The 24,304-nt window shown below is 40.8% G+C and overlaps 1 protein-coding gene across 2 annotated transcripts in view; it reads left to right on the forward strand.

The window, feature by feature from the left end:
* lgr4 (leucine-rich repeat containing G protein-coupled receptor 4) overlaps positions 1-24,304 on the forward strand; it is a 184,843-nt gene that overhangs the window by 159,166 nt on the left and 1,373 nt on the right. The window contains exons 16-19 of one of the 2 annotated variants that reach the window (XM_052146346.1): positions 4,090-4,215; positions 4,486-4,583; positions 5,390-5,446; positions 10,669-16,004. In XM_052146346.1, the coding sequence (XP_052002306.1) occupies positions 4,090-4,215; positions 4,486-4,583; positions 5,390-5,446; positions 10,669-12,053 (1,666 nt within the window). In that variant the 3' untranslated portion in view covers positions 12,054-16,004. Of the gene's footprint in view, positions 1-4,089; positions 4,216-4,485; positions 4,584-5,389; positions 5,447-10,668; positions 16,005-24,304 lie in introns of those variants that run through there. The other variant, XM_052146356.1, reaches the window with a different exon arrangement.

Raw genomic sequence — 24,304 nt, forward strand, 5'->3', positions numbered from 1 at the left:
AGATTAAGATGTTTCCAATTGAGCAATCCACAACGGATGAAATGAGGGACTTGGATATAAAAAAAATAACTATTCTAGAATAAATCTTATGGACTGATGAAAAAATGTATAGTCCCTACCAGTTCAAAAGTCTCCAAATATTTGTAAGACCAAGAGTTTTAGACATTTTGTGAAGCGTCAATGTTGCTCTGGGGGGCTTGCACCCTTTTGCTTCACTATGATCAAGGACTGAGTGCATCAAAAGACGAAAGTCTCATCCCATTATTATGTCATGAGGGGTGCCAGCGGCTTGCAACCTCCCTTCAAGATCTATAAAAAAGCCCTGATCATCAACGTTAGGTACGTAAATATTGGCCAAAATCAGTCTTTGCCCCTGAATTTCTGCTAAAACAGTAATGACTCCCCTGCTCTTATTTGAGCCAGCACTAAAGGAAACATGTCCACCCCATATCTTCCCAAATTTTTCAGCTTCCTGCAGGGAAAGATGCGTTTCTTGAAGAAACACTATCATATTTCTTACCTTTTAAGAAAAGAAATAACCTTCCTTCTTTTAATGGGATTCCCCAACCCATTCACATTCCACATGGAGAGAAAGAATCTACTCATATTAACATTTGACATATTAGAAAAAACAGATTCTGTAAAAAACAAGACTATAAAGACCACATTCCAACATTAGTGCAACAATCAAACCCCGAACTTCCCCCGAACCAAACAAACAGAAAAAAGAAAAACATGCGCATTAACACCATGCACAACAGCGCCAACCAGCATCCATCCTTCTAAACTCAAACAGTCCATGACAGCTCCCGTGACAGCTTTGCCATTGGATTGCTCAAGTCCGGTGTTTCTATACAAATTTTGTGAGACATAATTACATAACAGAAGAAAATCTATAAAACAAACAACAGCCAATAGGCAGAATAAACAAAAAGAATGTGTAATAATAAAAAAGCAATATTTATGGACCTGACAGTATATATATATATATATATATATATAATTAATTGTCATATTGACATAATGGACATAATTGACATATAATTAATAATAAAAAATACTTTCAGATTCCTCGGGCAGTCAAACGAATTTTCAGTGAGCCAGCTGTTTCATAAGTGCAGCTGGCTAAACCTTCCGACATCCTGCAAAAAAACATTCTGCAAAACAAACTCCATCCAATAGGAGGCATAAGCTCAAATAATGAGCCGATTCATCCAAAGTTGTCCCGAAGGAGTGTTATTCCACAAAACAAACTCCAGCCGCTAGGCAGAACCAAAAGGCACCCAGCTTCCTCGGGTCCTCGAGTCAAGTTCACTTGGAAGCAACGTGAGAATCACACCATGGCTTACTCACTCAAATGAAGTACAATGCTTGCTCTGGACATGTAAATACTTTGCAGCCATCCTTAGTATCTATTCTCAGTTTGGCTGGAAACATCAGTTCAAAAGTGACTGCTTTGATCATTGATGTAAGAGTTTCTTGCACATTGAATCGATCACATTTCTCTCTTGTCGAATTCGCAAAGTCTGGGAACAAGTCATTTCTGTGGTTCTTCCAAGAAAGCCTTCCTTTACCCCTTGTCTTGCATAACACAAGCTATTTATTGGATGATCTCAGAAATTTGGCCAGAATTTGTGTCTCCCTCAGCCGATCTCTGAGCCAAAACTCTGTGAGCTCGCTCAAATTCAAGCTTATGGCCTGTTATGTCGCGCAGACTCTGGAAGAGCTCGTCTAGAAATTCTCCATATATCGGCCTCCTCCTTCATTCTAAGGAATTCCAACAATTCGAACGTTGTTTCACCAGCTACGATTCTCAAGGTCTTACAATTTTTCCAAAAGATGTAACCCGCCATGCTCACTAGCGGGTTAGCAGCTAATCCCCTCTCCGATGACTCCAGATAATTGATCCGTTTCTCAACGTCCCCGATTCTTGTAACCAACTCAGGGTCCACTATGACCTTCGTCAGCATCACCAGCATGCTGGACAGTTGATGTTGAATTTCTCCGGCCACACCATCCAAATTGAGTCCCCGGTGTGTGGCATTGTCTGGGGTATCATCTTGAGCATGTAAGTGTCTTTTAATGTCTCCAGAGCCTGAGGAATTTGAATTATTTGACATGTTGTCTTCATAGAACAGTTATGAAACAGAGTGTATCGAATCTCACCAGTTTATTACACACAAAAAACGTTTTAACTAGCAAAGTATGCAGAGCTCACCGCATAATTCTGGATGGATTAAATGGATTATTAGGAATCCATGATAGATAGAGGCCAGTGGGAAGATTTGGCCAGGACACCAGCGTTTCACACCTACTCTTTTGCGAAGTGGGATTTTTAATGACCACAAAGAGTCAGGACCTCAGTTTAATGTCTCATCTGAAAGACAGTGCTTTTTTACAGTATAGTGTCCCCATCACTATACTGGGGCATTAGGACCCAGACAGACTGCAGGGTGAGCAACCCCTGCTGGCCTCAATAACACTTCTTCCAGTAGCATCCATAGTTTTCCCCAGGAGGTCTCCCATCCAGGTACAGACAAGGGTCAACCCTGCTTAGCTTCAGTAGTTAACCAGGCAGGAGCTGCTGGCTATGTATGTATGTGAGTATGTGTGATTACTTAGTCTGTTTATTATCTCAGCTGTGATAAGCCTTAATGATGAAGTTGTTAGTTGAACTCTATTTCCCAGCTGTAGTGTGGTAGTAATCCAAGCGAGAGACATTGCCAATGATTTCAAAGAATCTGCACACTGACTGGCAGCACTGACTCAATGATGATTCATATATAATTGGCAATTAGAATACAGTTACATTCAAAAAGTATTTTGATTACCGAAGAGATTACTTTGCATTTTATTGTCATTTGTTTAATTTAATGTTTAGTCCTTTCAGATGGTATCCATTTAAACATAAATTATGCGATCCAAAGTGCATTTGAACAGCAATGAAACACTTTCTTATGATGTGTTACATTCATACGAGCAGACAGAGAAGTAAGTTTGGAGCAGAAGAAATAGAAATAAACCTTGTGTAAATCATCAGGTTTATGCTAAGCTAAAATACTATTTCTAGCCATTTTACATGCACATGTTACCAGACACCATTGATATTAGGGCAAAAATCATATTCTTGATAATGTTTTTATTGTTTTCCTGTAAAAATATTTAAAAACAATCCTTAAAACAAGATCAATTTGATTGAACTTGTTTTAGAAACAACACTGCATAGATATTTAGGTTTTTCAGAGAATGTATTTTTTATATAATACATTTTTATAGTCAAAACAAGTGAAAAAATCTACCAGTGCTGAAGAAGTAATCCAAAGTATTTAGAATACATTACTGACCTTGAGTAATCTAATGAAATACTTAACAAATGACATTTTACAGCATGTATTCTGTAATCTCTAGTACAATACATTTCAAAAGTAACCCTCCAAACCCTGTCTGAGTTTCCTTTACAAGTGGAGTGATACAAACAGTAAAATATATGAGAACTGCTGTTTTGAGACATCAGCATTCTTGGAACACCTCTCGTCAGATTCGAGGACCGGAACTAACTGTTGTATATAAAGCAATATGTAAAACATAATATATCATAATTAGAGAAGAACTTAATTATTGAACTTACTTTGGTCAAATGGATGCAAACAGTTATGAATAATGACAAAGAAACAGAACTCTGCAGCATCCATCCATCCATTTACCTATGTGGGGTCACAGGGAGTGAACTTGGCAGCTTGAACTTTCTTAATTTAAAGTGTGCTTTTTCCCTTCAGTCTTGTGAGTTTCGCATCTGTTGTGAGTTGGCTTGTGTTATCTGAGACGGTTTCTGTATTACATTTGGGTGTTTATATAGTAATGATAGTCGATTTTTATATTCCGTTATCTGTGCATCAAAATTGTTTTTTTACACCCTTACTGTATATCATTTTCTCAGCTTTTAATAGTTTATTAATAATAATATATAAAATATAAAGTTTTTTGATGCAGTTTCTTCACCAGAGTACTTCAGATTAGACAACAAAGCCATATAGGGCTTGCTTTTGTGTGCTCATGCATATCATTGCCTTTTTTCCTGCATCCCATTAGGGATCTGAGCCTGAACTCCCTAGCCAGCATTCCCACTGAAGGACTGAGTGCACTGAACCAGCTCAAACTTAATGGAAATGTGGAACTGAGAAATGGCCTGATGGCTAAGAGTCTTTCTAAACTCAGGTTAGTGCTCTTCACAGCCCAAGTCGTCAGTTGGGACTGATGACAGGACATTAAAGTTGTTCTTGTGTTCCAGTTCTGTATGAATAATGGTGTGACTTGTCCATCCTTCACCTGTATTTTGTTTTCACACACACACAGACACACAGTGTTCTCAAGAAATCAGAGAGACCTTGAGGTTTTCTTCAACACTGATAATTAAGTGCCTCTCTTGGTCTACCCAGCAAGTGCGATAATTCCTGTTTCACTATCTCTCTGTCTTTGTCCCTGCAGGTCTATAACAGTTCCCTATGCTTACCAGTGTTGTGCTTTTGTGGCTTGTGACAGTGCAGTTAACCCAGCTGAGGAGGATGAGAGGAGAAGTGCATTTGGTATGACTTAACACAGTTTTACATACTGTATTAGCATATGACGTCAGCAGCTGTAGCTTGTTGTTAGGCTTGGGATCGATGCCTTTGTAACGCATCGACAATCAGAAAATTTTCCTGATGATTATCGATATATAACTGCATTTATCAGACATAAATTGGGCTGCTCTTTGCACAATAGGACACAGATTATTTACTCTTGCATCACTGGACGATTTATTGTGTACAGTATATGTATCTTCCATATAGCCTACTCAATGTATTTTCCGTAACAACTGTCTTTTTTTTTATTTGACAGCTTGAATGAAACCTCTGGTTACATACAGATAAATAACATTATAATTTATAATTGTTCAGTTTGCGTAGTTACACCAGTTACATACACTAACCAGCAAACACATCAATGTTCATTCTTGAAGTACAAAAACCTTTGTAACTTTTGTGTGTTTGGTGACTAGATCCACAAAATAGTTTGGACTGTGCCTTGTCATACCACGACTTGTTTCAATAAATGTTCTATGACCCTCTTGTGGTCTCCCAATGCTATTTCCCCAAACTACATTAAACAGAAGACCAAGTCACAGTGAATTGGAAGGATGCAAATTAGGCTTATAATTTAAATGACGGCTAATGTTAATGTGTTAATGCCTCAAAAATTTATCAATAAAATAATGTGCAGATCAATAATCAATATGTCAATATTTAATGACATCCTTAAGAGTTTGTGGATGTATGTGATTGAGGTTATTTGGCTGTGTTTTTGTGTGGTATAATGTTTCTTATTGTTGATGTGCATATAAATGTGTTAGGTGGTGAGGAGGACATGGAAAGGATTCCTCTGGTCATGCACTGCTCACCCTCACCAGGTAAATACGGTCTCATTGTCTCTGTCTCTTTTTGCTACAGCCATAGAACTCTTGTAATGTAACTTTATAAGTGCCACATAAAATAAAGAGATAACCTGGGTTAGTTGTCATGTGCAGATGTTGTCACAATGGCCGTATCCATGTAACTAAGGTTTTGATTCAAAAGTCCAATTGCATAAATGTATGTTTTCTCTAGCAGTGGTTTTGTATTGTGGTTTCAAACTTAAATTAGAGTAATTCTTGTGAATTCTATCCTCTAAACAAGGGAGCACAATAAAACACATCAACTACAGTATGAAGGTAGATTTTAACCAGAAGTTTGAAGTGTGTTGTTAGGATTAGTGTTAGCTATTTTTCATAAATCTTAGGATGGTGCAAGTTGTCACATGTTTTAAATGTTATACATTTATACAAGGTATTAATACAAATATTTGTTGGCAAAACAACGCTTTGATATAAAGTTTTTTGTGTTTCATAATTGTTTATTCCCTTTATGTCGCTCACTCGACGTTGTGTCGAATAAAGTGACACTAGGGGTCTGTTTTGATGGCCTCGGTTACCTCTGAACTTGAGAAAAGGCCAATGAGAAATTGGCAGACAGAATTTGCATGTCCCTCTATAAAAGGAGGGAATCGTGCATCTGTCCATTCAGATTTTTTCTTCGGAGTCGAGTGGTTGTTCGATCAGCGAGCTGAGAGGAATTCTGTTCCAGTCACCTCTGCAGAGCGTTTGCTGTTGATCTAAGGCGTGTATCAGCTGCTTTCTCCTCCTCTGCACGCCAGTGCAGCTTTGCCCCTGGGCGCATCGACAGTGCTTCTGAAACAGAATATTTCTCTAAAAGAGCACAAACAGCAGGCATCTTTTTAATGATGCCCTTCCACCTCTGTGTAGTTCCTGGATGTGGTCTATATCTCTCTGCTCCTGATGGTCATAGATGCTGGCTCGTGTGTCTGGGCAGCGATCACACCGAGGCAGTGTTTGTGGATGGTTCTTGTTCTCTGCAAGAACTTAACCATGGCAGCGTTGTGGTCACAGCTTTCCTTCCTAAAAAGGAATGCCACTCCAGCCGCCTCCCCCATGTCGCTCATTCCCATGGGATTGAGAATGACCTGGCTGACGATGGAGGCCATTTGGGGATGACAGCAGGCTCAGTTTCGCCGGGTAAATCCCCACAAACCACCCGCCCCCCGGCACACTCATTGACTTCCGTCCCGGCTCGAGGTGAGCGCGGCTTGCCTCCCAGCCAGTCCGACTACTCCCTCAGACACGCCGAGATGGATGATGAATTCGGCGCTGCATTGGAGAAGTCCCAGCGTCTGACACGGAAGACTCGACTGGGCTGCTGCCTTCGGGTCGGCCCGGCCAGTCTGAGGCCGACGGCCAGATGGCCAACATGCTTGCCCGGGCCGCCGTGTGTGTGGGGTTGGTCTGGAACCCTCCATCCTCCCCACAACTGCTGTCCTCTGGCCGGCCAGTTCTGACGAGCAGCGTCTGCTTTACCTCTGTGCGAAGACGCCAACACCGTACGTGCAGAGATCGCGACCCTTTTACTCAAAGACGCGATAGAGTCTGTCCTTCCAGCCGAGATGAAGAAGGGTTAGCCCATACTTAATCGTACCCAAAAAAGGCGCAGCTTACAACCGATCCTGGTCTTGCGAGTTTTCAACCGTGCCTTGCACAAACTCCAGTTCAAGATGCTAACGCAGAAACACATTCTAACATGTATCCGGCATCAGGATTGGTTCACAGCGGTAGACCTGAAGGACGTGTACTTCCACGTCTCTATCTTACCTCAACATCGACCCTTCCTACGGTTCGAGTTCGACGGCCAGGCGTATCAGTACAAGGTCCTCCCCTTCGGCCTGTCCCTGTCCCCTCATGTTTTCATGAAGGTCGCCCACTGGGGTTGATGCATATGTGACCGCTTCAGCATTGGCTTCAGACTCAAGTCCCGAGATGGGCATGGCGCCCCGGCACATACTGTATGTTCATCACCCTCGCCTGCCGCCATACTTTCAACCCCTGGACAGACCTTTGTTTTCTGCGGACAGGAATCCCCCTACAGCAGGTGTCCTGACACGTTCTGGTTACCACAGATGCCTCCAAACAGAGTTGGGGAGCTTTTTGCATATGCATCCGCCAGCTCCTAGAAGGGGCCCTGGCTGAGTTGGCCCATCAACTGCCTAGAGTTGCTGGTTGTAATTATTGCCCTGCAGAGGTTTCTCCCACCACTTCGGGGCAAGCCCGACTTGATCCGTTCAGGCAGCACCACCACAATCCATACATAAATTGCCATGGTGGCATTTGCTCTCGTCAGATGATGCAACTCGCCCACCATCTCTTCCTTTGGAGTCAGCTGCGACTCAGGTCTCTGCACACCACTCATAATCCCGGTCAACCTCAACACGGCAGTGGATGCGTTGTCGCGACAGGACACGATAAGCAGAGAGTGGAGGCTCCACCACCAGGCGGTCCAGCTGATTTGGTAGTGGTTCTGCAAAGCACAGGTAGACCTGTTCACTTCCCAAGAGACCTCCCACTGCCTGCTCTGGTACTCCCTAGCGGAGGCTCCCCTCTTTATAGACGTACTGGCACACAGCTCGCCCCGGGGGCTGCACAAGTACACATTTCCCCCAGTGAGCCTACTTGCACGGGTGCTGTGCAAGGCCAGGGAGGATGAGGAACAAGTCACTCTAGTGGCCCCCTATTGGCCCAAGCGGATTTGGTTCTCGGATCTCACGCTCCTCGCGACAGCCCCTCCCTGGTGAATTCCCCTGAGGAAGGACCTTCTTTCTCAGGGATGGGGCACCCTCTGGCATCCACACCCAGACCTCTGGAACCTCCATGTCTGGCCCCTGGACGGGATGTAGAATATCTAATGGTCTACCACCTGCTGTCGTAGACACAATTAACCAAGCCAGAGCTCCCTCTACCAGGCAACTTTACGCTCTGAGGTGGCGCTTGTTCATGAATTGGTGTTCTTCCCGATCTGAAAACCAGCAGAGATGCGCTGTCGAGTCAGTGCTCTCATTTCTGCAGGAGAGGCTGGAGGGGAGGCTGTCCACCTCCACCTTGAAGGTTTATGTAGCCGCTATATCGGCTCACCACAACGCAGTGGACGGTAAGTCCTTTGGGATGCACGGCCTGATCATCAGGTTCCTTAAAGATGCTCGGAGGCTGAACCCTCCTAGGCCACACCTGTTCCCCTCATTGGATCTCTACGTAGTCCTCTCAAGCCTCTAGAGACCCCCTTTCAAGCCTCTAGAATCAGTTGAGCTCAGAGCCCTCTCCTTGAAGACGGCCCTCCTGATCACGCTCGCTCCAATCAAGAGGGTCGGGGACCTGCAAGCATTCTCTGTCAGCGACACTTGCCTGTAGTTTGGTCCGGCAGATGCCCATGTCATCCTAAGACCTGGACTGGGCTATGTGCCCAAGGTTCCTATGACCCCCTTCAGGGACCAGGTAGTAAACCTGCAAGCGCTGCCCAGGGAGGAGGCAGACCCAGCCTATTCATTTCTGTGTCCGGTGCGTGCTTTGCATACCTATGTGGACTACACGCAGAGCTTTAGATGTTCTGAGCAGCTCTTTGGCTGTTTTGGTGGAGAGTGGAAAGGGAACGCTGTCTACAAACAGAGGCTTGCCTACTGGGTCGTTGATGACCATCGCCTTGGCCTATCAGACCCAGGCCATGTCTGCCCCCTTGCGGGTTTGAGCACACTTGACGAGAACTGTGGCATCCTGGTGGGCACTGGCCAATGGCACCTTCCTCATCAGTTTTGTCCCGTATTCTCTCAGGTCCGAGCACGTAGAACTCAGGAATACAGAACGACTGACCGGGTGTTTCCGCTTGCACATACGTGATCACGTGCGCTCTTTCTCCCAGGAGAATCCACTAAACTCGCGCTCCATGGATGTCTTTTCTTCCTAGCCCTCTGGTCTGCAAATTCAGCGGAGGAATTCCCGACCAGACCACTACGGGGTACTAGCTACTCGGTACTGGAACAGGTGCTCCACAGAGTTGGACTTCATGGATTAATCCCCCTGTGTGTATTTTCCATGGTACGGTCCCCCTGCCGACGGACCCATGTCTCCCTTGGGCAGTTCCCTCTGTCCCCCGGTCGCTATGTTTGTTGCAACTACTCCCTTGCTAGGTAGGATCTACCACCGCGCCACTTCAACATGTGGCCTGAACACCCATTTGACGTATTTGCCACCCTTAACCTCCCCCAGCCTGTGCAGGATGTGGTCTCTGCAGGGTCTTTTCTCCCTGAAAGAATAGGAGTTGGACAAGAATGCGTGTTATAGCGTTAAATGGCCCCAGCTGCTTTAACTCTATGTGAGAAATCATATATAGAAAAGGCGCAGCCTGCTCCCATGCTTGGCACGTTGCTTGTTCCCCCCCTCCGGGCTTGCCAGGAACCTAAAAAGTTATGACGTTTTTATGGGGCGTTGGGGAAGGTTACATGCTGTCTGATGCAGCATGCTGCTTTGGCACTCAACCACATCAGTAGCTCACATACACGGTGCAGCGCATGCCGTGATTGAATAGGGAACCCTAGTGTCGCTTCATTCGACATACTGTCGAGTGAGCGACAGATGGGGAATGTCTAGGTTAATGTTGTAAACTCTGCTCCCTGATGGCGGGAAGCCACTGTAACGGCCGAAGCTTATTCTCCACTCCAGCAATACCTGAATGGACAGATGCACGATTTCTTCCTTTTATACCCGTATGTCCGGGGGAGGGACATGCAAATTCTGTCTGCTAATTTCTCATTGGCCTTTTCTCATGTTCAGAGATAACCGAGGACTTCAAGAAAGACCCCTAGTGTTGGCTTCATTCAACACAACGTCTCGTTCCCTCCATCAGGGAATGGAGGTTACAACAGTAACCTAGACGTTTTCTATATTTTGACAAATGCCAATTATAAGATTTTATATGCAAGTTTCATTTTGACAACTTAGCCCATGTATTATAGTGTGACAATATGCCCCTCTATTAGGGCACGTTACCCCTATTTTCTTCTTACTTTTTATTCTTAGCAGTAATGGTGAAAATGTAAATTTTTTGCAGATACGTTTTTATGGTTTTAGCCTATACTGAAAGCTGAGAAATATTCTCAGTAAAAAGTGTGACATGATTGTTGCAACTTAAGTTAACTTTGAATGTGCCTCTCATACTGTGCCTCTCATGGTTTTATATGTCTGTGTGTGGTCTCTTTCAGGAGCATTTAAACCCTGTGAGCACTTGTTGGGCAGCTGGATGATCAGATTGACCGTGTGGTTCATCTGCCTGGTGGCTCTGCTGTTCAACTGCCTGGTACTTGCAGCCACCTTCTCCCCACACACCTCACCTCTCTCCCCGGCCCGCCTACTGGTGGTTCTACTGGCCTCCGCTAACCTGCTCACAGGGGTCTACGTGGCAGCACTGACACTCCTGGATGCTGCCACCTGGGGCTCATTTGCAGAGTACGGTGTGTGGTGGGAAACAGGCACCGGATGTCAGTTGCTGGGCTTCCTTGCTGTGTTCTCCACCGAGTGGGCCGTGCTGCTGCTAGCCTTAGCTGCGGTTGAGCGTTGCTTGGCTGTGAGTGCTCTAATGAGGAAAGCCGCCGCACTGAGGTCCAGTGGCGAAAGGATTGAAGGACGAAGGAGGATCGGTATTACTGCATTGCTGCTGGGATTAGTAGCTGTTGCGGCAGCCTGCCTCAGTTTTTATCATGGATCAGCTATGGGCTCTCCTCTCTGCCTGCCCTTCTCTGGAGGTCCTGGACCAGGGCTGGGCTTCACAGTAGCACTGGTGCTGATGAATACACTAGCTTACCTGCTGAGTGCAGTGGTGTATACGCAGTTGTACTGCAGGCTAGGTCGGGCACAGCTGGCTGAACCTGAGCAGGCTGGGTCTGTGCGCCATATCGCCTGGCTCATCTTCACCAATTGCATCTTCTTCTGCCCAGTGGCTGCTTTCTCATTTGCTCCCCTGCTGGCCGGGACCAGTAATGCAGTGGGTGGACCGGAGATGGCCAAATCAGTCACGCTCATATTCTTTCCTCTTTCTGCCTGCTTGAACCCAGTGCTGTATGTCTGCTTCAGTCCCTCCTTTCGATATGACTGGCTCCGCCTTGGGGGGCAGGGAAGGAGCAGAAGTTGCTGTGGGCAAGTTGGTAAAGTGGTTACCAAAGGGACGGTAGCAGGGGGCTCCGCGGTGTCTGAGGACAGCGAAGGCTTGTCCAGTGAGCTTGGTTACGACTGCGGAATGTACACAAAGCTCCACTGCGACAACCGGGGAATTTGTGAACACTGTGACGCCATCCTTCACGTCAGGACATCGTCCTCCCCCTCTTCCTCTTCTTCCTCAGTCTGTAGACATTTAGTGAAGTCACACAGCTGTCCTGCCCTGATGGCAAACACACCCCAGTGCCTGAGCTCAGAGAGGTACTGGGCTGACACGGGGACGCTTTCTGCACAGTCAGAATTTGGAGAAGAGGGCGATTCGATTGTGTCGGACAGTTCAGAGCAGGTGCAAGCGTGCGGACGAGCCTGTTTCTGTCAGAGCCATGGCCTTCCTTTGGTACAATACTCTTACAACATCTCCCACATGTCAGACTGAGCTCACAACCCCAAACACTCACACACTCACTTCCTCACAGAGTCCTCCCGGGTGTGTAGTGTCCCTGCTCAGCAAGGTTTCTATATGTGGCTGCAGCCTTGGAGACGCAAACAGAAGGAAGCACTTTCTCTCTTTTCACACTTAAGTGTGTGTGTGCACATTTATGTGCAGGTGTGAGTGTATGTGTGTGCATGGAATATAATAGTGTGAATATAGACTGAATCCTCTATCCATTAAAAGGGAATCTGGCAATACAGAAAGACTCTCTGAGCCAAAAGTTGTCAGCAAACAACAACTCTTTGTTTTCTTTGTTTTTTGTCCCCCTTAGCCAAATCCGACTGTGTTGCCAACCAGGGCTGATTGAGAGTTGATGGACACAGTGATATTATCTCCCAGTGCCTGTGTTTCATTTTTGTGGAGAATATTAATTTTCTCTATTATTCTGGTGGGTTTTTTTCATGGGGCATTTAAAAAAAAAAAAAAAGGTTTTCCCTTTGTTCTTTTAACATATGTCCTTTTGATTCTAAAGCAGGGATATATGTGCCATTTTACATGTGAGAAATGTTTGTTAGACTTGTGATTTTTCTTTTTTTCATGTTCATCATAAAGCCTGACAATGGCAGAGGATTCTGTTTTATGTAGCAACATTCCTCCTTATACTGGAGTTCCATTATGCCAATGAGAATGTAATGTAGAAACACCACACATTTCTGTTCACAATGTCTTGTATTTTCTTGTAGTTAATGATAGCTGTTAGATTTGAAAAACATTAATTCCTATTATTTATTTTTCTGAGAGTAATCCTAAAATCACAGTCCTCCTTCAGCTGCCATAGTAAGCCAGCCATGCTATGCCAATAATCTGCTATCAAGTATTATGGAAAGAAATCACATTTAATTTATATTTTACAAAGCCAATGGATGTCTTGACCAGAGCTCTTTCCTAATCACTAGTACATTTCTACTAATTTATTTTAAGACATACTGCTTTGATTGAATGAATGAATGAATGAAATAATGAATGGCAAATTCCACTTTTATTTTGTAATTATTCCAGACCAGACAGACTAAATAATTTCAATGTGTATTTTGTACACTTGGTAGAGAAAAAAAAATAAAGAAGCTTCTCATTTCAGATCAGGTCAATCATCTAGGGTCTGTTCAGATAATCTCTCTACTTGAAAGATGAAAGACAAAGTCTGACGTTTATCATGCTTTGTACCAAGGTCTGCAATGTTTTAAAGCTGCCCTTGTGAAAAGCCAATTTCCTCTCAAATGTACTCAATCAGTAGCATTCATGTTTGATCAGCTATATTTTATTTTCATTTTGAAGTTGCCACTAAGCTATGTAAGGTGGGGTGGAGAAGAGGAATGAAAGGGATAGTTCACCCATAAATGACAATTCTCATCAAATGACAATTACTCACCCTCATGCCATCCCAGATGTGTTTGACTTTATTTCTTCTGCTAAACACAAACTAAGATTTTTAGTAAAATGTCTCCGCTCTGTAGGTACATACAATGCAAGTGAATGGTGGCCAGAACTTTCAATGTCCAAAAAGCACATAAAGACAGCATTCATAATCCATAAGACACTAGTGGTTAAATCAATGTCTTCTGAAGAGATATGACAGGTGTGGGTCAGAAACTGATACATTTTTAAGTCCTTTTTAAATCTCCACTTTCATTTTTACATCCACATTCTTCTTTTATTTTTTGCGCTTTGCATTCTTTGTGTATATCGCCACCTACTGGACAAGAAGAGAATTCATAGGAAAAAAGGACTTAAATATTTATCTTTTTTCTGACCCACACTTTTCATATCACTTCAGAAGACATGGATATAACAACTGTTGTCATATGGATTACTTTTATGCTGAATTTATGTGTTTTTTTTTTTGGACCTTCACAATTCACTTGCATTGTATGGACCTACAGAGCTGAAATATTCTTCTAAAAATCTTTATGTTCTGTAGAAGTAAGAAAGTCATACACATCTGGGCTGGCATGAGGATGAGTAAATGATGAGAGAATCTTCATTTTTTTGGTGAACCATCCCTTTAAAGGTGCTGTAAGTGATTTTTCATGTTAAATTATGCAAAAAATGTCCTACTCCCAGAAAAATATGAATGAAATTTGTGTAGTAAAATATCTCAACAGTCTCTGTGACGGCTGTAGACTTTGTAAACAGCAAACAAAAATGTGTCCGCGGACCGCGGCTCATTAAGGCTATGATTCATATTGTTTGTCAGTTGAGGGTGCTATTGTACCACTGTTGAATTTGACAGCCACAGGAACAAAAAAATGCTGCTGTTTTGCCCTGTTTTGGTCACAAAATGATCAATAGAGGGCAGGGTTTGGGAATGAGGGGGTGCGGCCATAATAGCTTACAGCACCTTTAAGTATGTTTTTGAGTTCAGATATATAGAACATTTGATCATCATGATTCCATTGTACACCTTTGTCCATGTATGTTCAGGAATAATTCAAGGGTAAGGAAATGTTAAATGTCTGTTCATTTGCCTTTGATACAGAATGTCAATACCTTACTTTGGTCTTCTTTTATGTTTCAAACTTGACAAGTTAAAGAAGTCTTGCTGGTCGTAGCTATAAGAGCAGATGCAATTCCAAATCATTATGTGTCTATGCATGTATGTGTGCAAGTCTGTGTTTTTGTATGGTTGGTTGTGTATGCCTATGTACTTGTGTGACAGTAAGAGAGCTAGTGTCACTATGTTGTAAATTATTATTTTAGGACTCAATCTAATCAAAAAATGGGATACATCTAACCATGGAAGCTACCTCTTAGTGGCTGCCAGTAGTGAGTAGTACATGTGGCCACGTTTGATTGCTTGCGCTGTAAATACATGTTGTACATTCTTACTGAATGAGTCGCACATTAGTTTATACTGGGATAAGATGACATACTGTATACAGAAATGTTTGTAAACCAAACTATGTAAACTGATTTGCTTTAAAGGTGGGTGTGCTTGTCCTTGTTCTTTTTTAAACAGTTCCTGTCAAGTTTAGCCCTCTTTTGGTTGATGAGTTGCATGTGTTGTGTTAGGAGGCGAGCATTACTAATTGATCGTTTTAAGGTTTTTACCTCAGCTGATGAACATTACCCTCATATCCTCAATGTTTTGATATTTGCAAATATTTTTTATAATGCATGGAGGATCTCCTACCCTGCTATTTCAAATACTTGGCAGAATTAGTAATCTAATTCATTTTACAGTCATATTTATGTGAGGAGAGTGTCTACATATGAATGACGATTATTCAATGTAAGACCAAACATCTGCTCAGCCTATTGGAATTCTGTTCCCTAAAAAGAAAATCATCAGATCTGTGGAAAACAGCGGTCTTTCTATCAAACATGAGGAGTATAGAGTGTGTACAACCATCAGACACTGCCAGTGGGAAAAGGGAGGGATTCTTACTAAACGGTAGCCGATTCTTCCCTTTTTTTCTACTTCTAATTTCCCTCTTATCAGACTCTTGATGCTGAACTGGAGGGGAGGAATAAGAAAATGTGCAGCAGATCCCCTGGAGCTCATCTCAGATTCGTAAAAACTTCTCAGCATGAATTCTTTCTAAGGTGGCCTTAATTGCATTCATCACTTAAGCAGAAGCATTTTCTGTATTATTCCGTAATACAGCCTTGATGGTTAACAAAAGATAAACTGCAGTCCTTCTCAAATTGAATTGTAAACATCAAACCTTCGTGAAAAAACTGATAAGTGTATATGAAGTATATTGATGGTATTCTGAAGGCTGATGTCACTATAGCTGCTGTCTCCTGCAGACCTCACTGCTTGTGAATTAATAGCTTTGAATGGTCAGAGGAGTGGGAAAGAGTAGCCCCTTATTACCTTATTGCTCCTGGTGATAGACCAGGCTGAATAATAATATCACTATCAGTACTAGATATACAGATTGTGACCTGCAACATACCATGTAATGAGTGATTCTGACCATATCAGGCCTCCCACAGTGTTGCATACTCCAAGCAGCAGGTTATTTGTTTGAAGCGCCTCTAGATGGCAGTGCTGTTCAGCTGCTGTATAGTGATGCTTTCTCATCTCGAGCTCTACAGTAAAACTCAGTAGATTTTCTCCAAATGTTGTGAGCCTCTGATCTTTCCTTATGTCCTCCTATATCCTTACTTTGTAAGTAGTGCTATGTAAATATGCAGTGTGTACTTTACTAAGTACACACTGCGTATTTACCTGCTTGCAGGTTAGCCATGTTGAAAGTTAAGAATGATAAACCACCTTCTGCTAAGAACATCACTAAGCTAGCACATCACATGTAAAAATGAGAGAAAATATGAAAGGACCTTTCAGAACACATTTCCCCGTAATATTCCTCCATATAAGTCAAGTTTGCCTAAATGCACAAAAGCACAAATATCTTTACTTCTTGAGCTTGTATGTGCCACAAACTAACTTCAGGAGTCATTCAAACATTCTGTATGTTTATCCTGAGATGTGTATTTCTCCGGTATTTATTTGACTATTTCCAATATGTGGTGCTGCTAAAACGATCAGTGTAGCGCATAAAGTGACTTTGCCATCTTATTTATAGAGTTTGGTCTACAGGAAGGTTGCTATGGTGATACTATGAACTGGAAAAGCTAACATGGCATCTATTTTCAGTTTATATCCTTAAAGGAAAATTCTGGGTTAAATTCAAGTTAAGCTTAATTGACAGCATTTGTGGCATACTATTTATAACCCTAAATATGAATTTTGACTTGCCCCTCATCATTAAAAAAAAATATGTCTGGGTTCAATTGAGACACTTACAATGGAGGTGAATGGGACCAATCTGTAAACGTTAAAATAGTATTCCAAAAGTATAGACACCAGACATCAGACTAAAATCATGTTAACTCACATATTGTTGATCAAATCACCTACTAACTGTTTCTGTGTAAAGTTTTACAATATTTTACAACTTCATTGTCATGACGATGTAATGGCAAGAAATCCTAAAACGACTGAAAAAATGACGATTCAAACAACTTTACAGCTCAAATAATGCAAGGAATATTCCAGGTTCAGAACAAGTTAAGCTCAATCTACAGCATTTGTGGCATAATGTTATAGGATAAATGTAAAGGCAATTAAAAACATACACATCATATTCTGAAGTGCATAACATATGATCATACATTTGTTTTCGTATCTCGTATCACTTCTCGCGTGTACTCTGTTGTGAAACATAATTTGGAGTCTAGGCAGAGGTGTCTGGGATTTGTCAATATTGAAATGTTTTGTAATATGTTCACCCCTGTCGCCGATTCCTCGTGTAAATTGAAAATGCTATGATTTCCATTACAAGAGAGACAGTTGTGTAATATGAACAGTACCACAACCTGAAGTCTTTGAAATTTGTGTAGTGTGTAGGAAGCATAAGCCAGGTTTGTGTCAGGTCAAGTTAACATGCCACCTTAAGACTATAAAGTTTTTTTCTATCTAAGTTTAGATTAATTAATCAGCATGTTATGAGCCTTTCATAATAAAGAGATTTTTGTTCTAATTTTGTGAAAATTACGCAGAGATGTCACCATGGCAAGGGAAGCCTATTTAACCTTAAATTAATCAAACAGATATTTAATGCTTCACTGTTATGTAAATTGTTTGTTTGTTGTTAGTAGATTCTCACTTTAAGGAAAATATAAAAATGGTCCATTCAGGCTTACATTTTAACAAATATTATCTTAGGGGACACCCCAGAACCCATAGTATTTATATGTTAAAAGACCTCCTATATACATAGGTATAGATTCTGAATGTAAACATATTTCAACAAAACTGGACTGCTGTCATTCAGCTTCAAAACAAACTGTTGATCTTATCTTTTAATATTCATATCCAAGTGCCCTCGACTGATGAAGTCTTGATGAAATATTTTAATCTTTTGGTAGAAAAGATCTCTCAGACCCCACTAGCTTTCTCTGGGCCCCCAATGTCCCATCAGGAATTTTTTTCTTACAAAGTACTATTAATGTCAACATGGCAAGTTATGAAAACTATTAAAAAAAAAAAAAAATACATTATTTCCTAGCCATATAACTACTGACACCATGTAAGCTACATACTATCCAGAACTTTGCTGGGAAGGAAATATAGAGACTGGACCTCTTGGAACTTTACTTGAGGACCCCTGCCCTAAAATTACAAAAAAATGACAATTTAAGCAACTTTACAGCTCAAATAATGCATGAGTTTTAACAGAAGAATGAAAGGAATATTCCAGGTTCAGTACAAGTTAAGCTCAATCTACAGCATTTGTGGCATAATGTTGATTACCACAAATAAATTAATTTCGACTCGTTCCTCCTTTTCTTTAAAAAAAAATAAAAAAGCAAAAATCGAGGTTCCAGTGAGCCCCTTACAACGGAAGTGAATCTATATAGTAAAATACTCACTGTTTCAAAATTATAACCACAAGACATAAAGTATATGTGTGTTAACATGATTTTAGTGTGATAAAATCACTTATAAACCTTTTCTGTGTAAAGTTATAGCCAATTTTACAACTTTGTTACCATGATGATGTAATGTCCACAAAATTACTTAAAAATTACAATTTAAGCAACTTTACGGCTCAAATAATACACACGTTTTAATAGAAGATTTAATGCAAGTGCTTTTGCAAAATTATAAGCTTCACATATAATTTTTTACATTTCACATATAATGTTTAAACCCTCCAAAAAATGGCCATGTTCACATTTATTGTCCCTGTTCACTTCCATTTTAAGGTCCTCATGGCAACTTTGATTTTTGCTTTTTTTTTTAAAGAAAAGGAGGAACGAGTCAAATATTTTTTTTGGTAATCTACATTATGCCACAAATGCTATTGATTGTGCTTAACTTGTATATAACCTGGAACGTTCTATAAGGAGCTACATCTTATTAATAGCTCTACCATACACTGTGCATCTCAGCCATGGTGGCCAATATTTACATTCTAAAAAAATGAAAGTCAATTATTAACCATGACATCTTAATCTCACTTTACAACATATCAAAATATAAAAATCACTCATTTTAATCACTATATCAAATTATTCTGTGAATTTTTAATTGGGATTCACATAGGGATTCTTGTGGAGTCGTACGTCCGTCTGACGTAATTATTCCGTTGAAACGGGATAGACAGGCCTGTGTTTTCATGGCTTAAACCAACACTTTTTCTGGAGTCCCATACTCTTTTCTCTCTCAACGCAATACTGTCATCTTTCCCTGCATTAATGTTTTTAATCATTGGAGTTGCTGAGTACCAATGCAATGTAACAGTCAAAGATCTAGTATATTTAATGGACGTAGTATGGAGAGAGACAACATAGTGATTTACAGTAGAGAATTAAGCTGAGAAATAACATGAGGCAAAAGTGATGGTGGACAAAGGGACCCCAAAAGCTCTGGCACAATGCAAATACTGGTTCTATTCATCACATATCTGATGTACCATGCATTTTACAAAGCACAGATGAAACATTAAGAATAGATTGAGAAATACAATGCTCAACCAGAGCAGTTAGCGAACTAGATATCTCAAGGTTTCATTAAACAGTGTTATAAGCACATAAAAGTCTTTCAAAGCCAATAATAATGGAGCAGCTCAGACATAAATCTCTCCCAGTGCAGTTTTTGGACAAAGGACACACTGGGAGAGAAGAAAAGCTGGAATGAAAAAGGGGGACAAAATGGCATTCAAAATGTTGAATTTTTCTGGCATGAAATGAGAAAGCAGGGGTATCAGTTGAGCTGTCCATCTGGACCTGGAAAAGTTGAGTTGTCAGTGTTGTCACATGAAAAGATATAATCAAATATTTACAAAAATAAGAGGGGTGTACTAACTATTGTGAGATACTGTATGTGTCGTGATACTACACACCCGGTCCCGTATTAGGCTAATTATGCCTCCGTGAGGTTTAAAGGCTGACTGCAGAGGGCCGTGCGGGAGAGAGAGATCATTAGCAGACATGTCCGTCATGTGTGTGTTTGTGTTGTCTTTTAAGTTTATCATTAAACCTATTATTTATATTGAAAAGCCGGTTCTCGCCTCCTCCTTTCCATTGAATACTTTACAATATAAATAATATTATTTATATTATTATTATATATATCTTTTTTTAAAGCAATATCACAAGAACAAGAGTGCTCTATGGGCCTATATCAGCTCTGTTGTGATTTGGCTGCAGGCCGAGTGCCGCAGGTACTCAGTACAGGTACAGCAGTGCTGATTTAGGCCCATATAGCATGACTGCAAAAAGACTATAAAATAGACTATAAAAGAGGGGCAACTAGACTATAAAAGATGAAGCCCCATTTCCTCAGTTCAGATGCTCTCAAGATCAACTCTGTGTGCTGTGGTGTATTGGACCTAACTCTACAATATACCTATATTCTACATTTACTACTGAAGCCTCCAGAGTCTTTGATACTACTTTGGCTGATTCTTTGTGCCGACTAACACATGACATAAATTGGCGACCATGAAGGGACAGGCCTCATCTTGTGGCGAGAAGCAGGAAGAAATAGATGATAGGAGATGGATAAAAAGACAAGAAAAAGGTTCAAAAGTATCCTTATTTCACTCTGCATTATGAATATAAAAAATAAAATAAAACAAATATAATTCAATAAAAATTTTGATATTTTTATTACTAGGAGGGATAATATGGAGATTATGTAAATATAGGGCAAACATAATGTATGGAAGAAATGTAAGTAGCGACAGTGAAGAAGATAGAGCTGGTGACTTGCTCTCAGAGAAGGAAGTGCTGTTAAAAGAAACAAACCTTTTTGGAGAGAAAGAACATTGTTGTCAGTATCGGGGAGAGAGTTATGGCAAACTGAAGAGCAAATAAGACAAAAATTATTTGCACTAACAACATTTCATAACAATCAATTTAGAAGCAAAATATCCTGAAGCAAACTTCATGGCAAGGATAAAATGTCTGTGGTCTCCAGGGTTCCTGGATAGTATATTAAGCAAAGAATTTGAAGGTCACAGTGAACAAAAAACAAGGGTGAGAGCAGAGTAATTCAGAGTAAGTTTTACCCCTAATAAAGGGGCCAAATGATGAACAATTCTTCATGTGGAGGGGTGAATAATGCCTAGAAGAACTGCCTATTTCAGAATAATAAAGTGGGGAAAAAGGAGGGCTAGCAATGTTAAAATCAGGAGTAGATTTCAGGAAAAGAAGGAAAATAAAAATACGAGGACTGACTATTAAGAGATTAGAAGCAGAAATAATAGTGAAAGAAAAGAAACTGCAACCTGTGGGTATCAGACATCAAGGGTGTTTAATAAACAAAAGAATGGAACCAGTGGAGGAAGTTATTGCAGTGCACCACAGAGACAGGAAATAAATAATGAAATTGATCAAATAGAAATGGGAACAAAAAACAGTCACCATGGCCAGCAAAAGGAAGCTATGATGAAGATAAAATAAAAAGAGGAAGAGCATTAGAAAAAGCAAAAATGCTGAAGAAGGGAAGAGATCATCAAAATACAAAAAGCATATGATATAGCAAAATGTTTGAACAAAGGAAACATAAAGAGAAGAAAGAGATTGAAAAAGTGAAAGTGAATCCAAAAGAGGAAGAGGGAAATCAAAAGTAATTTCCCAAGCTACCAACAGCACCCCCTCCCCCACCAGCATATAGTAAAATAGAAGCTTGTTTACATTGCCAACTTACTGAAAATTTTATGGAAGGGAGAATAATGGAAAAACACCAAACAGGCAGTGGTAATGGTAAGGAAGGGCTGGACTGGGGAATGATGGAAGAAGCAGAACAAGATAGAGAGTGGCAGGAAGAGCATGACAGAGATAAAGAGGAAATTGATACGAATGATAAAAGTGAACAAGAAGACCAGGAAATTAATAAATATAAAGGGAAGAGACTAAATAGAATGATGTATCCAGTGAATGATAGCATTCCACGACCTGGAACATCAATACAAAAAATCACCATAATACAAAAAACCCTGACAGCACCAAAAAGAGTGCAATTGAGCCCTGAAGAAGGGGAATCATTTGAAAGACAAAGAAGATAGCAAGGGGAAGATGAAATGTGGGATAGAAGTGTACAAAAGGATGCTGACAGGCCATACAGAGCAGAAGGGACATTAACCCTAACACTTGCATTACAAGTGAACACAAGAAGCAGAACAAGACTAAGACAAGAGCAATGAGAACTAAAGGAAAAGGCACTGCAACAAATTAACAAATGAATAAATGTGACAGGACAACTAATAGATACAGTAGAAGAAGAAAGAGAAATGCCCTCTACATCCAGGGGGAAGCACACAACACCAGGGAGTAATCCAAGCACCACTAATAACTAAGGGACCACGAACTGAAAATGTGCCATGGTCATTTACGGATGTACAAGGACTAAGGTAGCAGTTGGACAGCGACAAACATCAAACAACTTCAGACTGTAGGAATAGATACAACAAATCCACAATGGGATGATAGACCATTTGGGGACATCGGTATCTGCACAGTTGCATGTACCTGGAAATGTCTCTGTAAAAGTAAGAAAGGAAATACAATTTCCATTATGTTATAAAGAAACGAATACAAAAGGAGAATTCTTAGTTATTACAGAAAGATGTGAACAAATATATGAATTCTGTTACTTCACTATCAATGATACCTGTTCCTGGACAGCACCAAGCTGTAATGGAACTGATACCTTAGAAAGGTACTGGTGGCTGTGTGGAGATACAATATATTCTAGACTACCAAGAAACTGGTAAGGAATTTGTACAGTAGTACAAGTAGATACCGATATATTGGCAATAATGACAAAAACAGATCACAGACACCTGGTGTCAAAAAGTAGCGCCTGGGTGTCAGTAGACGAAATTGAGGAACATAGGATTACTAATTGGGGAGAATGAGTTTTCTCGTCCTTGGTACCAGGTGTGGGAGTGTTTCTCCAATGGAACTGTGTAGATAAAATACATTTAGAATTAGACTCACTACTAAACTCCACCGAATTTGCATTAGAAGGAATTAGGGAAGATCTTGGGGCGATGAGAGAGGTAGTGACCCAGAACAGAATAGTTTTGGATGCTCTGATAGTGGCTCAAGGAGGGTTATGTACAATGATTGCAACAAAATGTTGTACCTACATACCAGCAAATGATATTAAAACTGGAACAATAGGGCAGGCAATAGTTCAACAAAAGAAGCTACAAAGAGAAATGAGTATGGATGAAGTACATGGATACAGATCATGGCTCTGGGGATGGTTCGGTAAATGGACTGTATTAGTCCAAGCTATATTACCAATAGTACTTGTAGGAAAAATTGCACTATGCATGGAACCATGCATATGCCAGTGTATACAAAATCAAGTAGCAAAGATGACAGTGGCACATGGACAATTTGTAATGGAGGGAAAATCACTGGGAAGTGATTTGGAAGTGATTTGGAAAGATGAATACTTTACTGAAAAGGATGAATAAGAGCTGTACTGTCATAAAACTAAAATTTAAAATCAGCAAGAGGTGCATAGATTAGAACCCATGCAACCAGGAAAATCAGTCTCTCTTTGGCCCATCTGGTGGTTCAAAGAAGTTGTACTCGGAACCGTCATATCCTGCCGGAGATAGGAGACACACCCATGCAGGACGGGACTCAACTGGTGGTGGTGGTGGGGTGGTGGAGGTTGCCGTGTTAGCACACTGAAACAGCAATGTGATAGATTGTGAGCAGACTTATAAAGCAATGGCTTACATGTGATTGGCTAGGAATTACCCAGCTAATGGTGCGATGATGTACAGCTGCTAGTCTCCCTTCTAGAACTATGCTGTGCTTACATTTACCTGGATACAGGAGACAATTAAGATAAATATACTCGAACATAAGATAAAACAATGTAAAACATTAAATCATCCAATAATCATACATTAACATAATTGTGTATTTAGAGTGCAGGGGAACTTTAAGTTTCTTACCACAGATCATAAAAGCACTTGATATAAAAAAAAATATTTTTATGCAACCATGTATAATAAACAAAATATTAATATATGATGGGCTAATATGGACTAACAACATTCATTATAGGAAATTATTATCTGCAGCAAAGAGGTAAAAGAGTGAGACTTTTCAAAGTCTCAAAGGAGAGAAATGTGAGAGAGAAAGCTGAAACAAAGGTGTATAATCACGTGATCATTATAACCTTGCATAACCCAGTGAACTCATGCATA

This window comes from Xyrauchen texanus, chromosome 2 (genome assembly GCF_025860055.1).
Source record: "Xyrauchen texanus isolate HMW12.3.18 chromosome 2, RBS_HiC_50CHRs, whole genome shotgun sequence".
NCBI classification, from domain to species: domain Eukaryota; kingdom Metazoa; phylum Chordata; class Actinopteri; order Cypriniformes; family Catostomidae; genus Xyrauchen; species Xyrauchen texanus.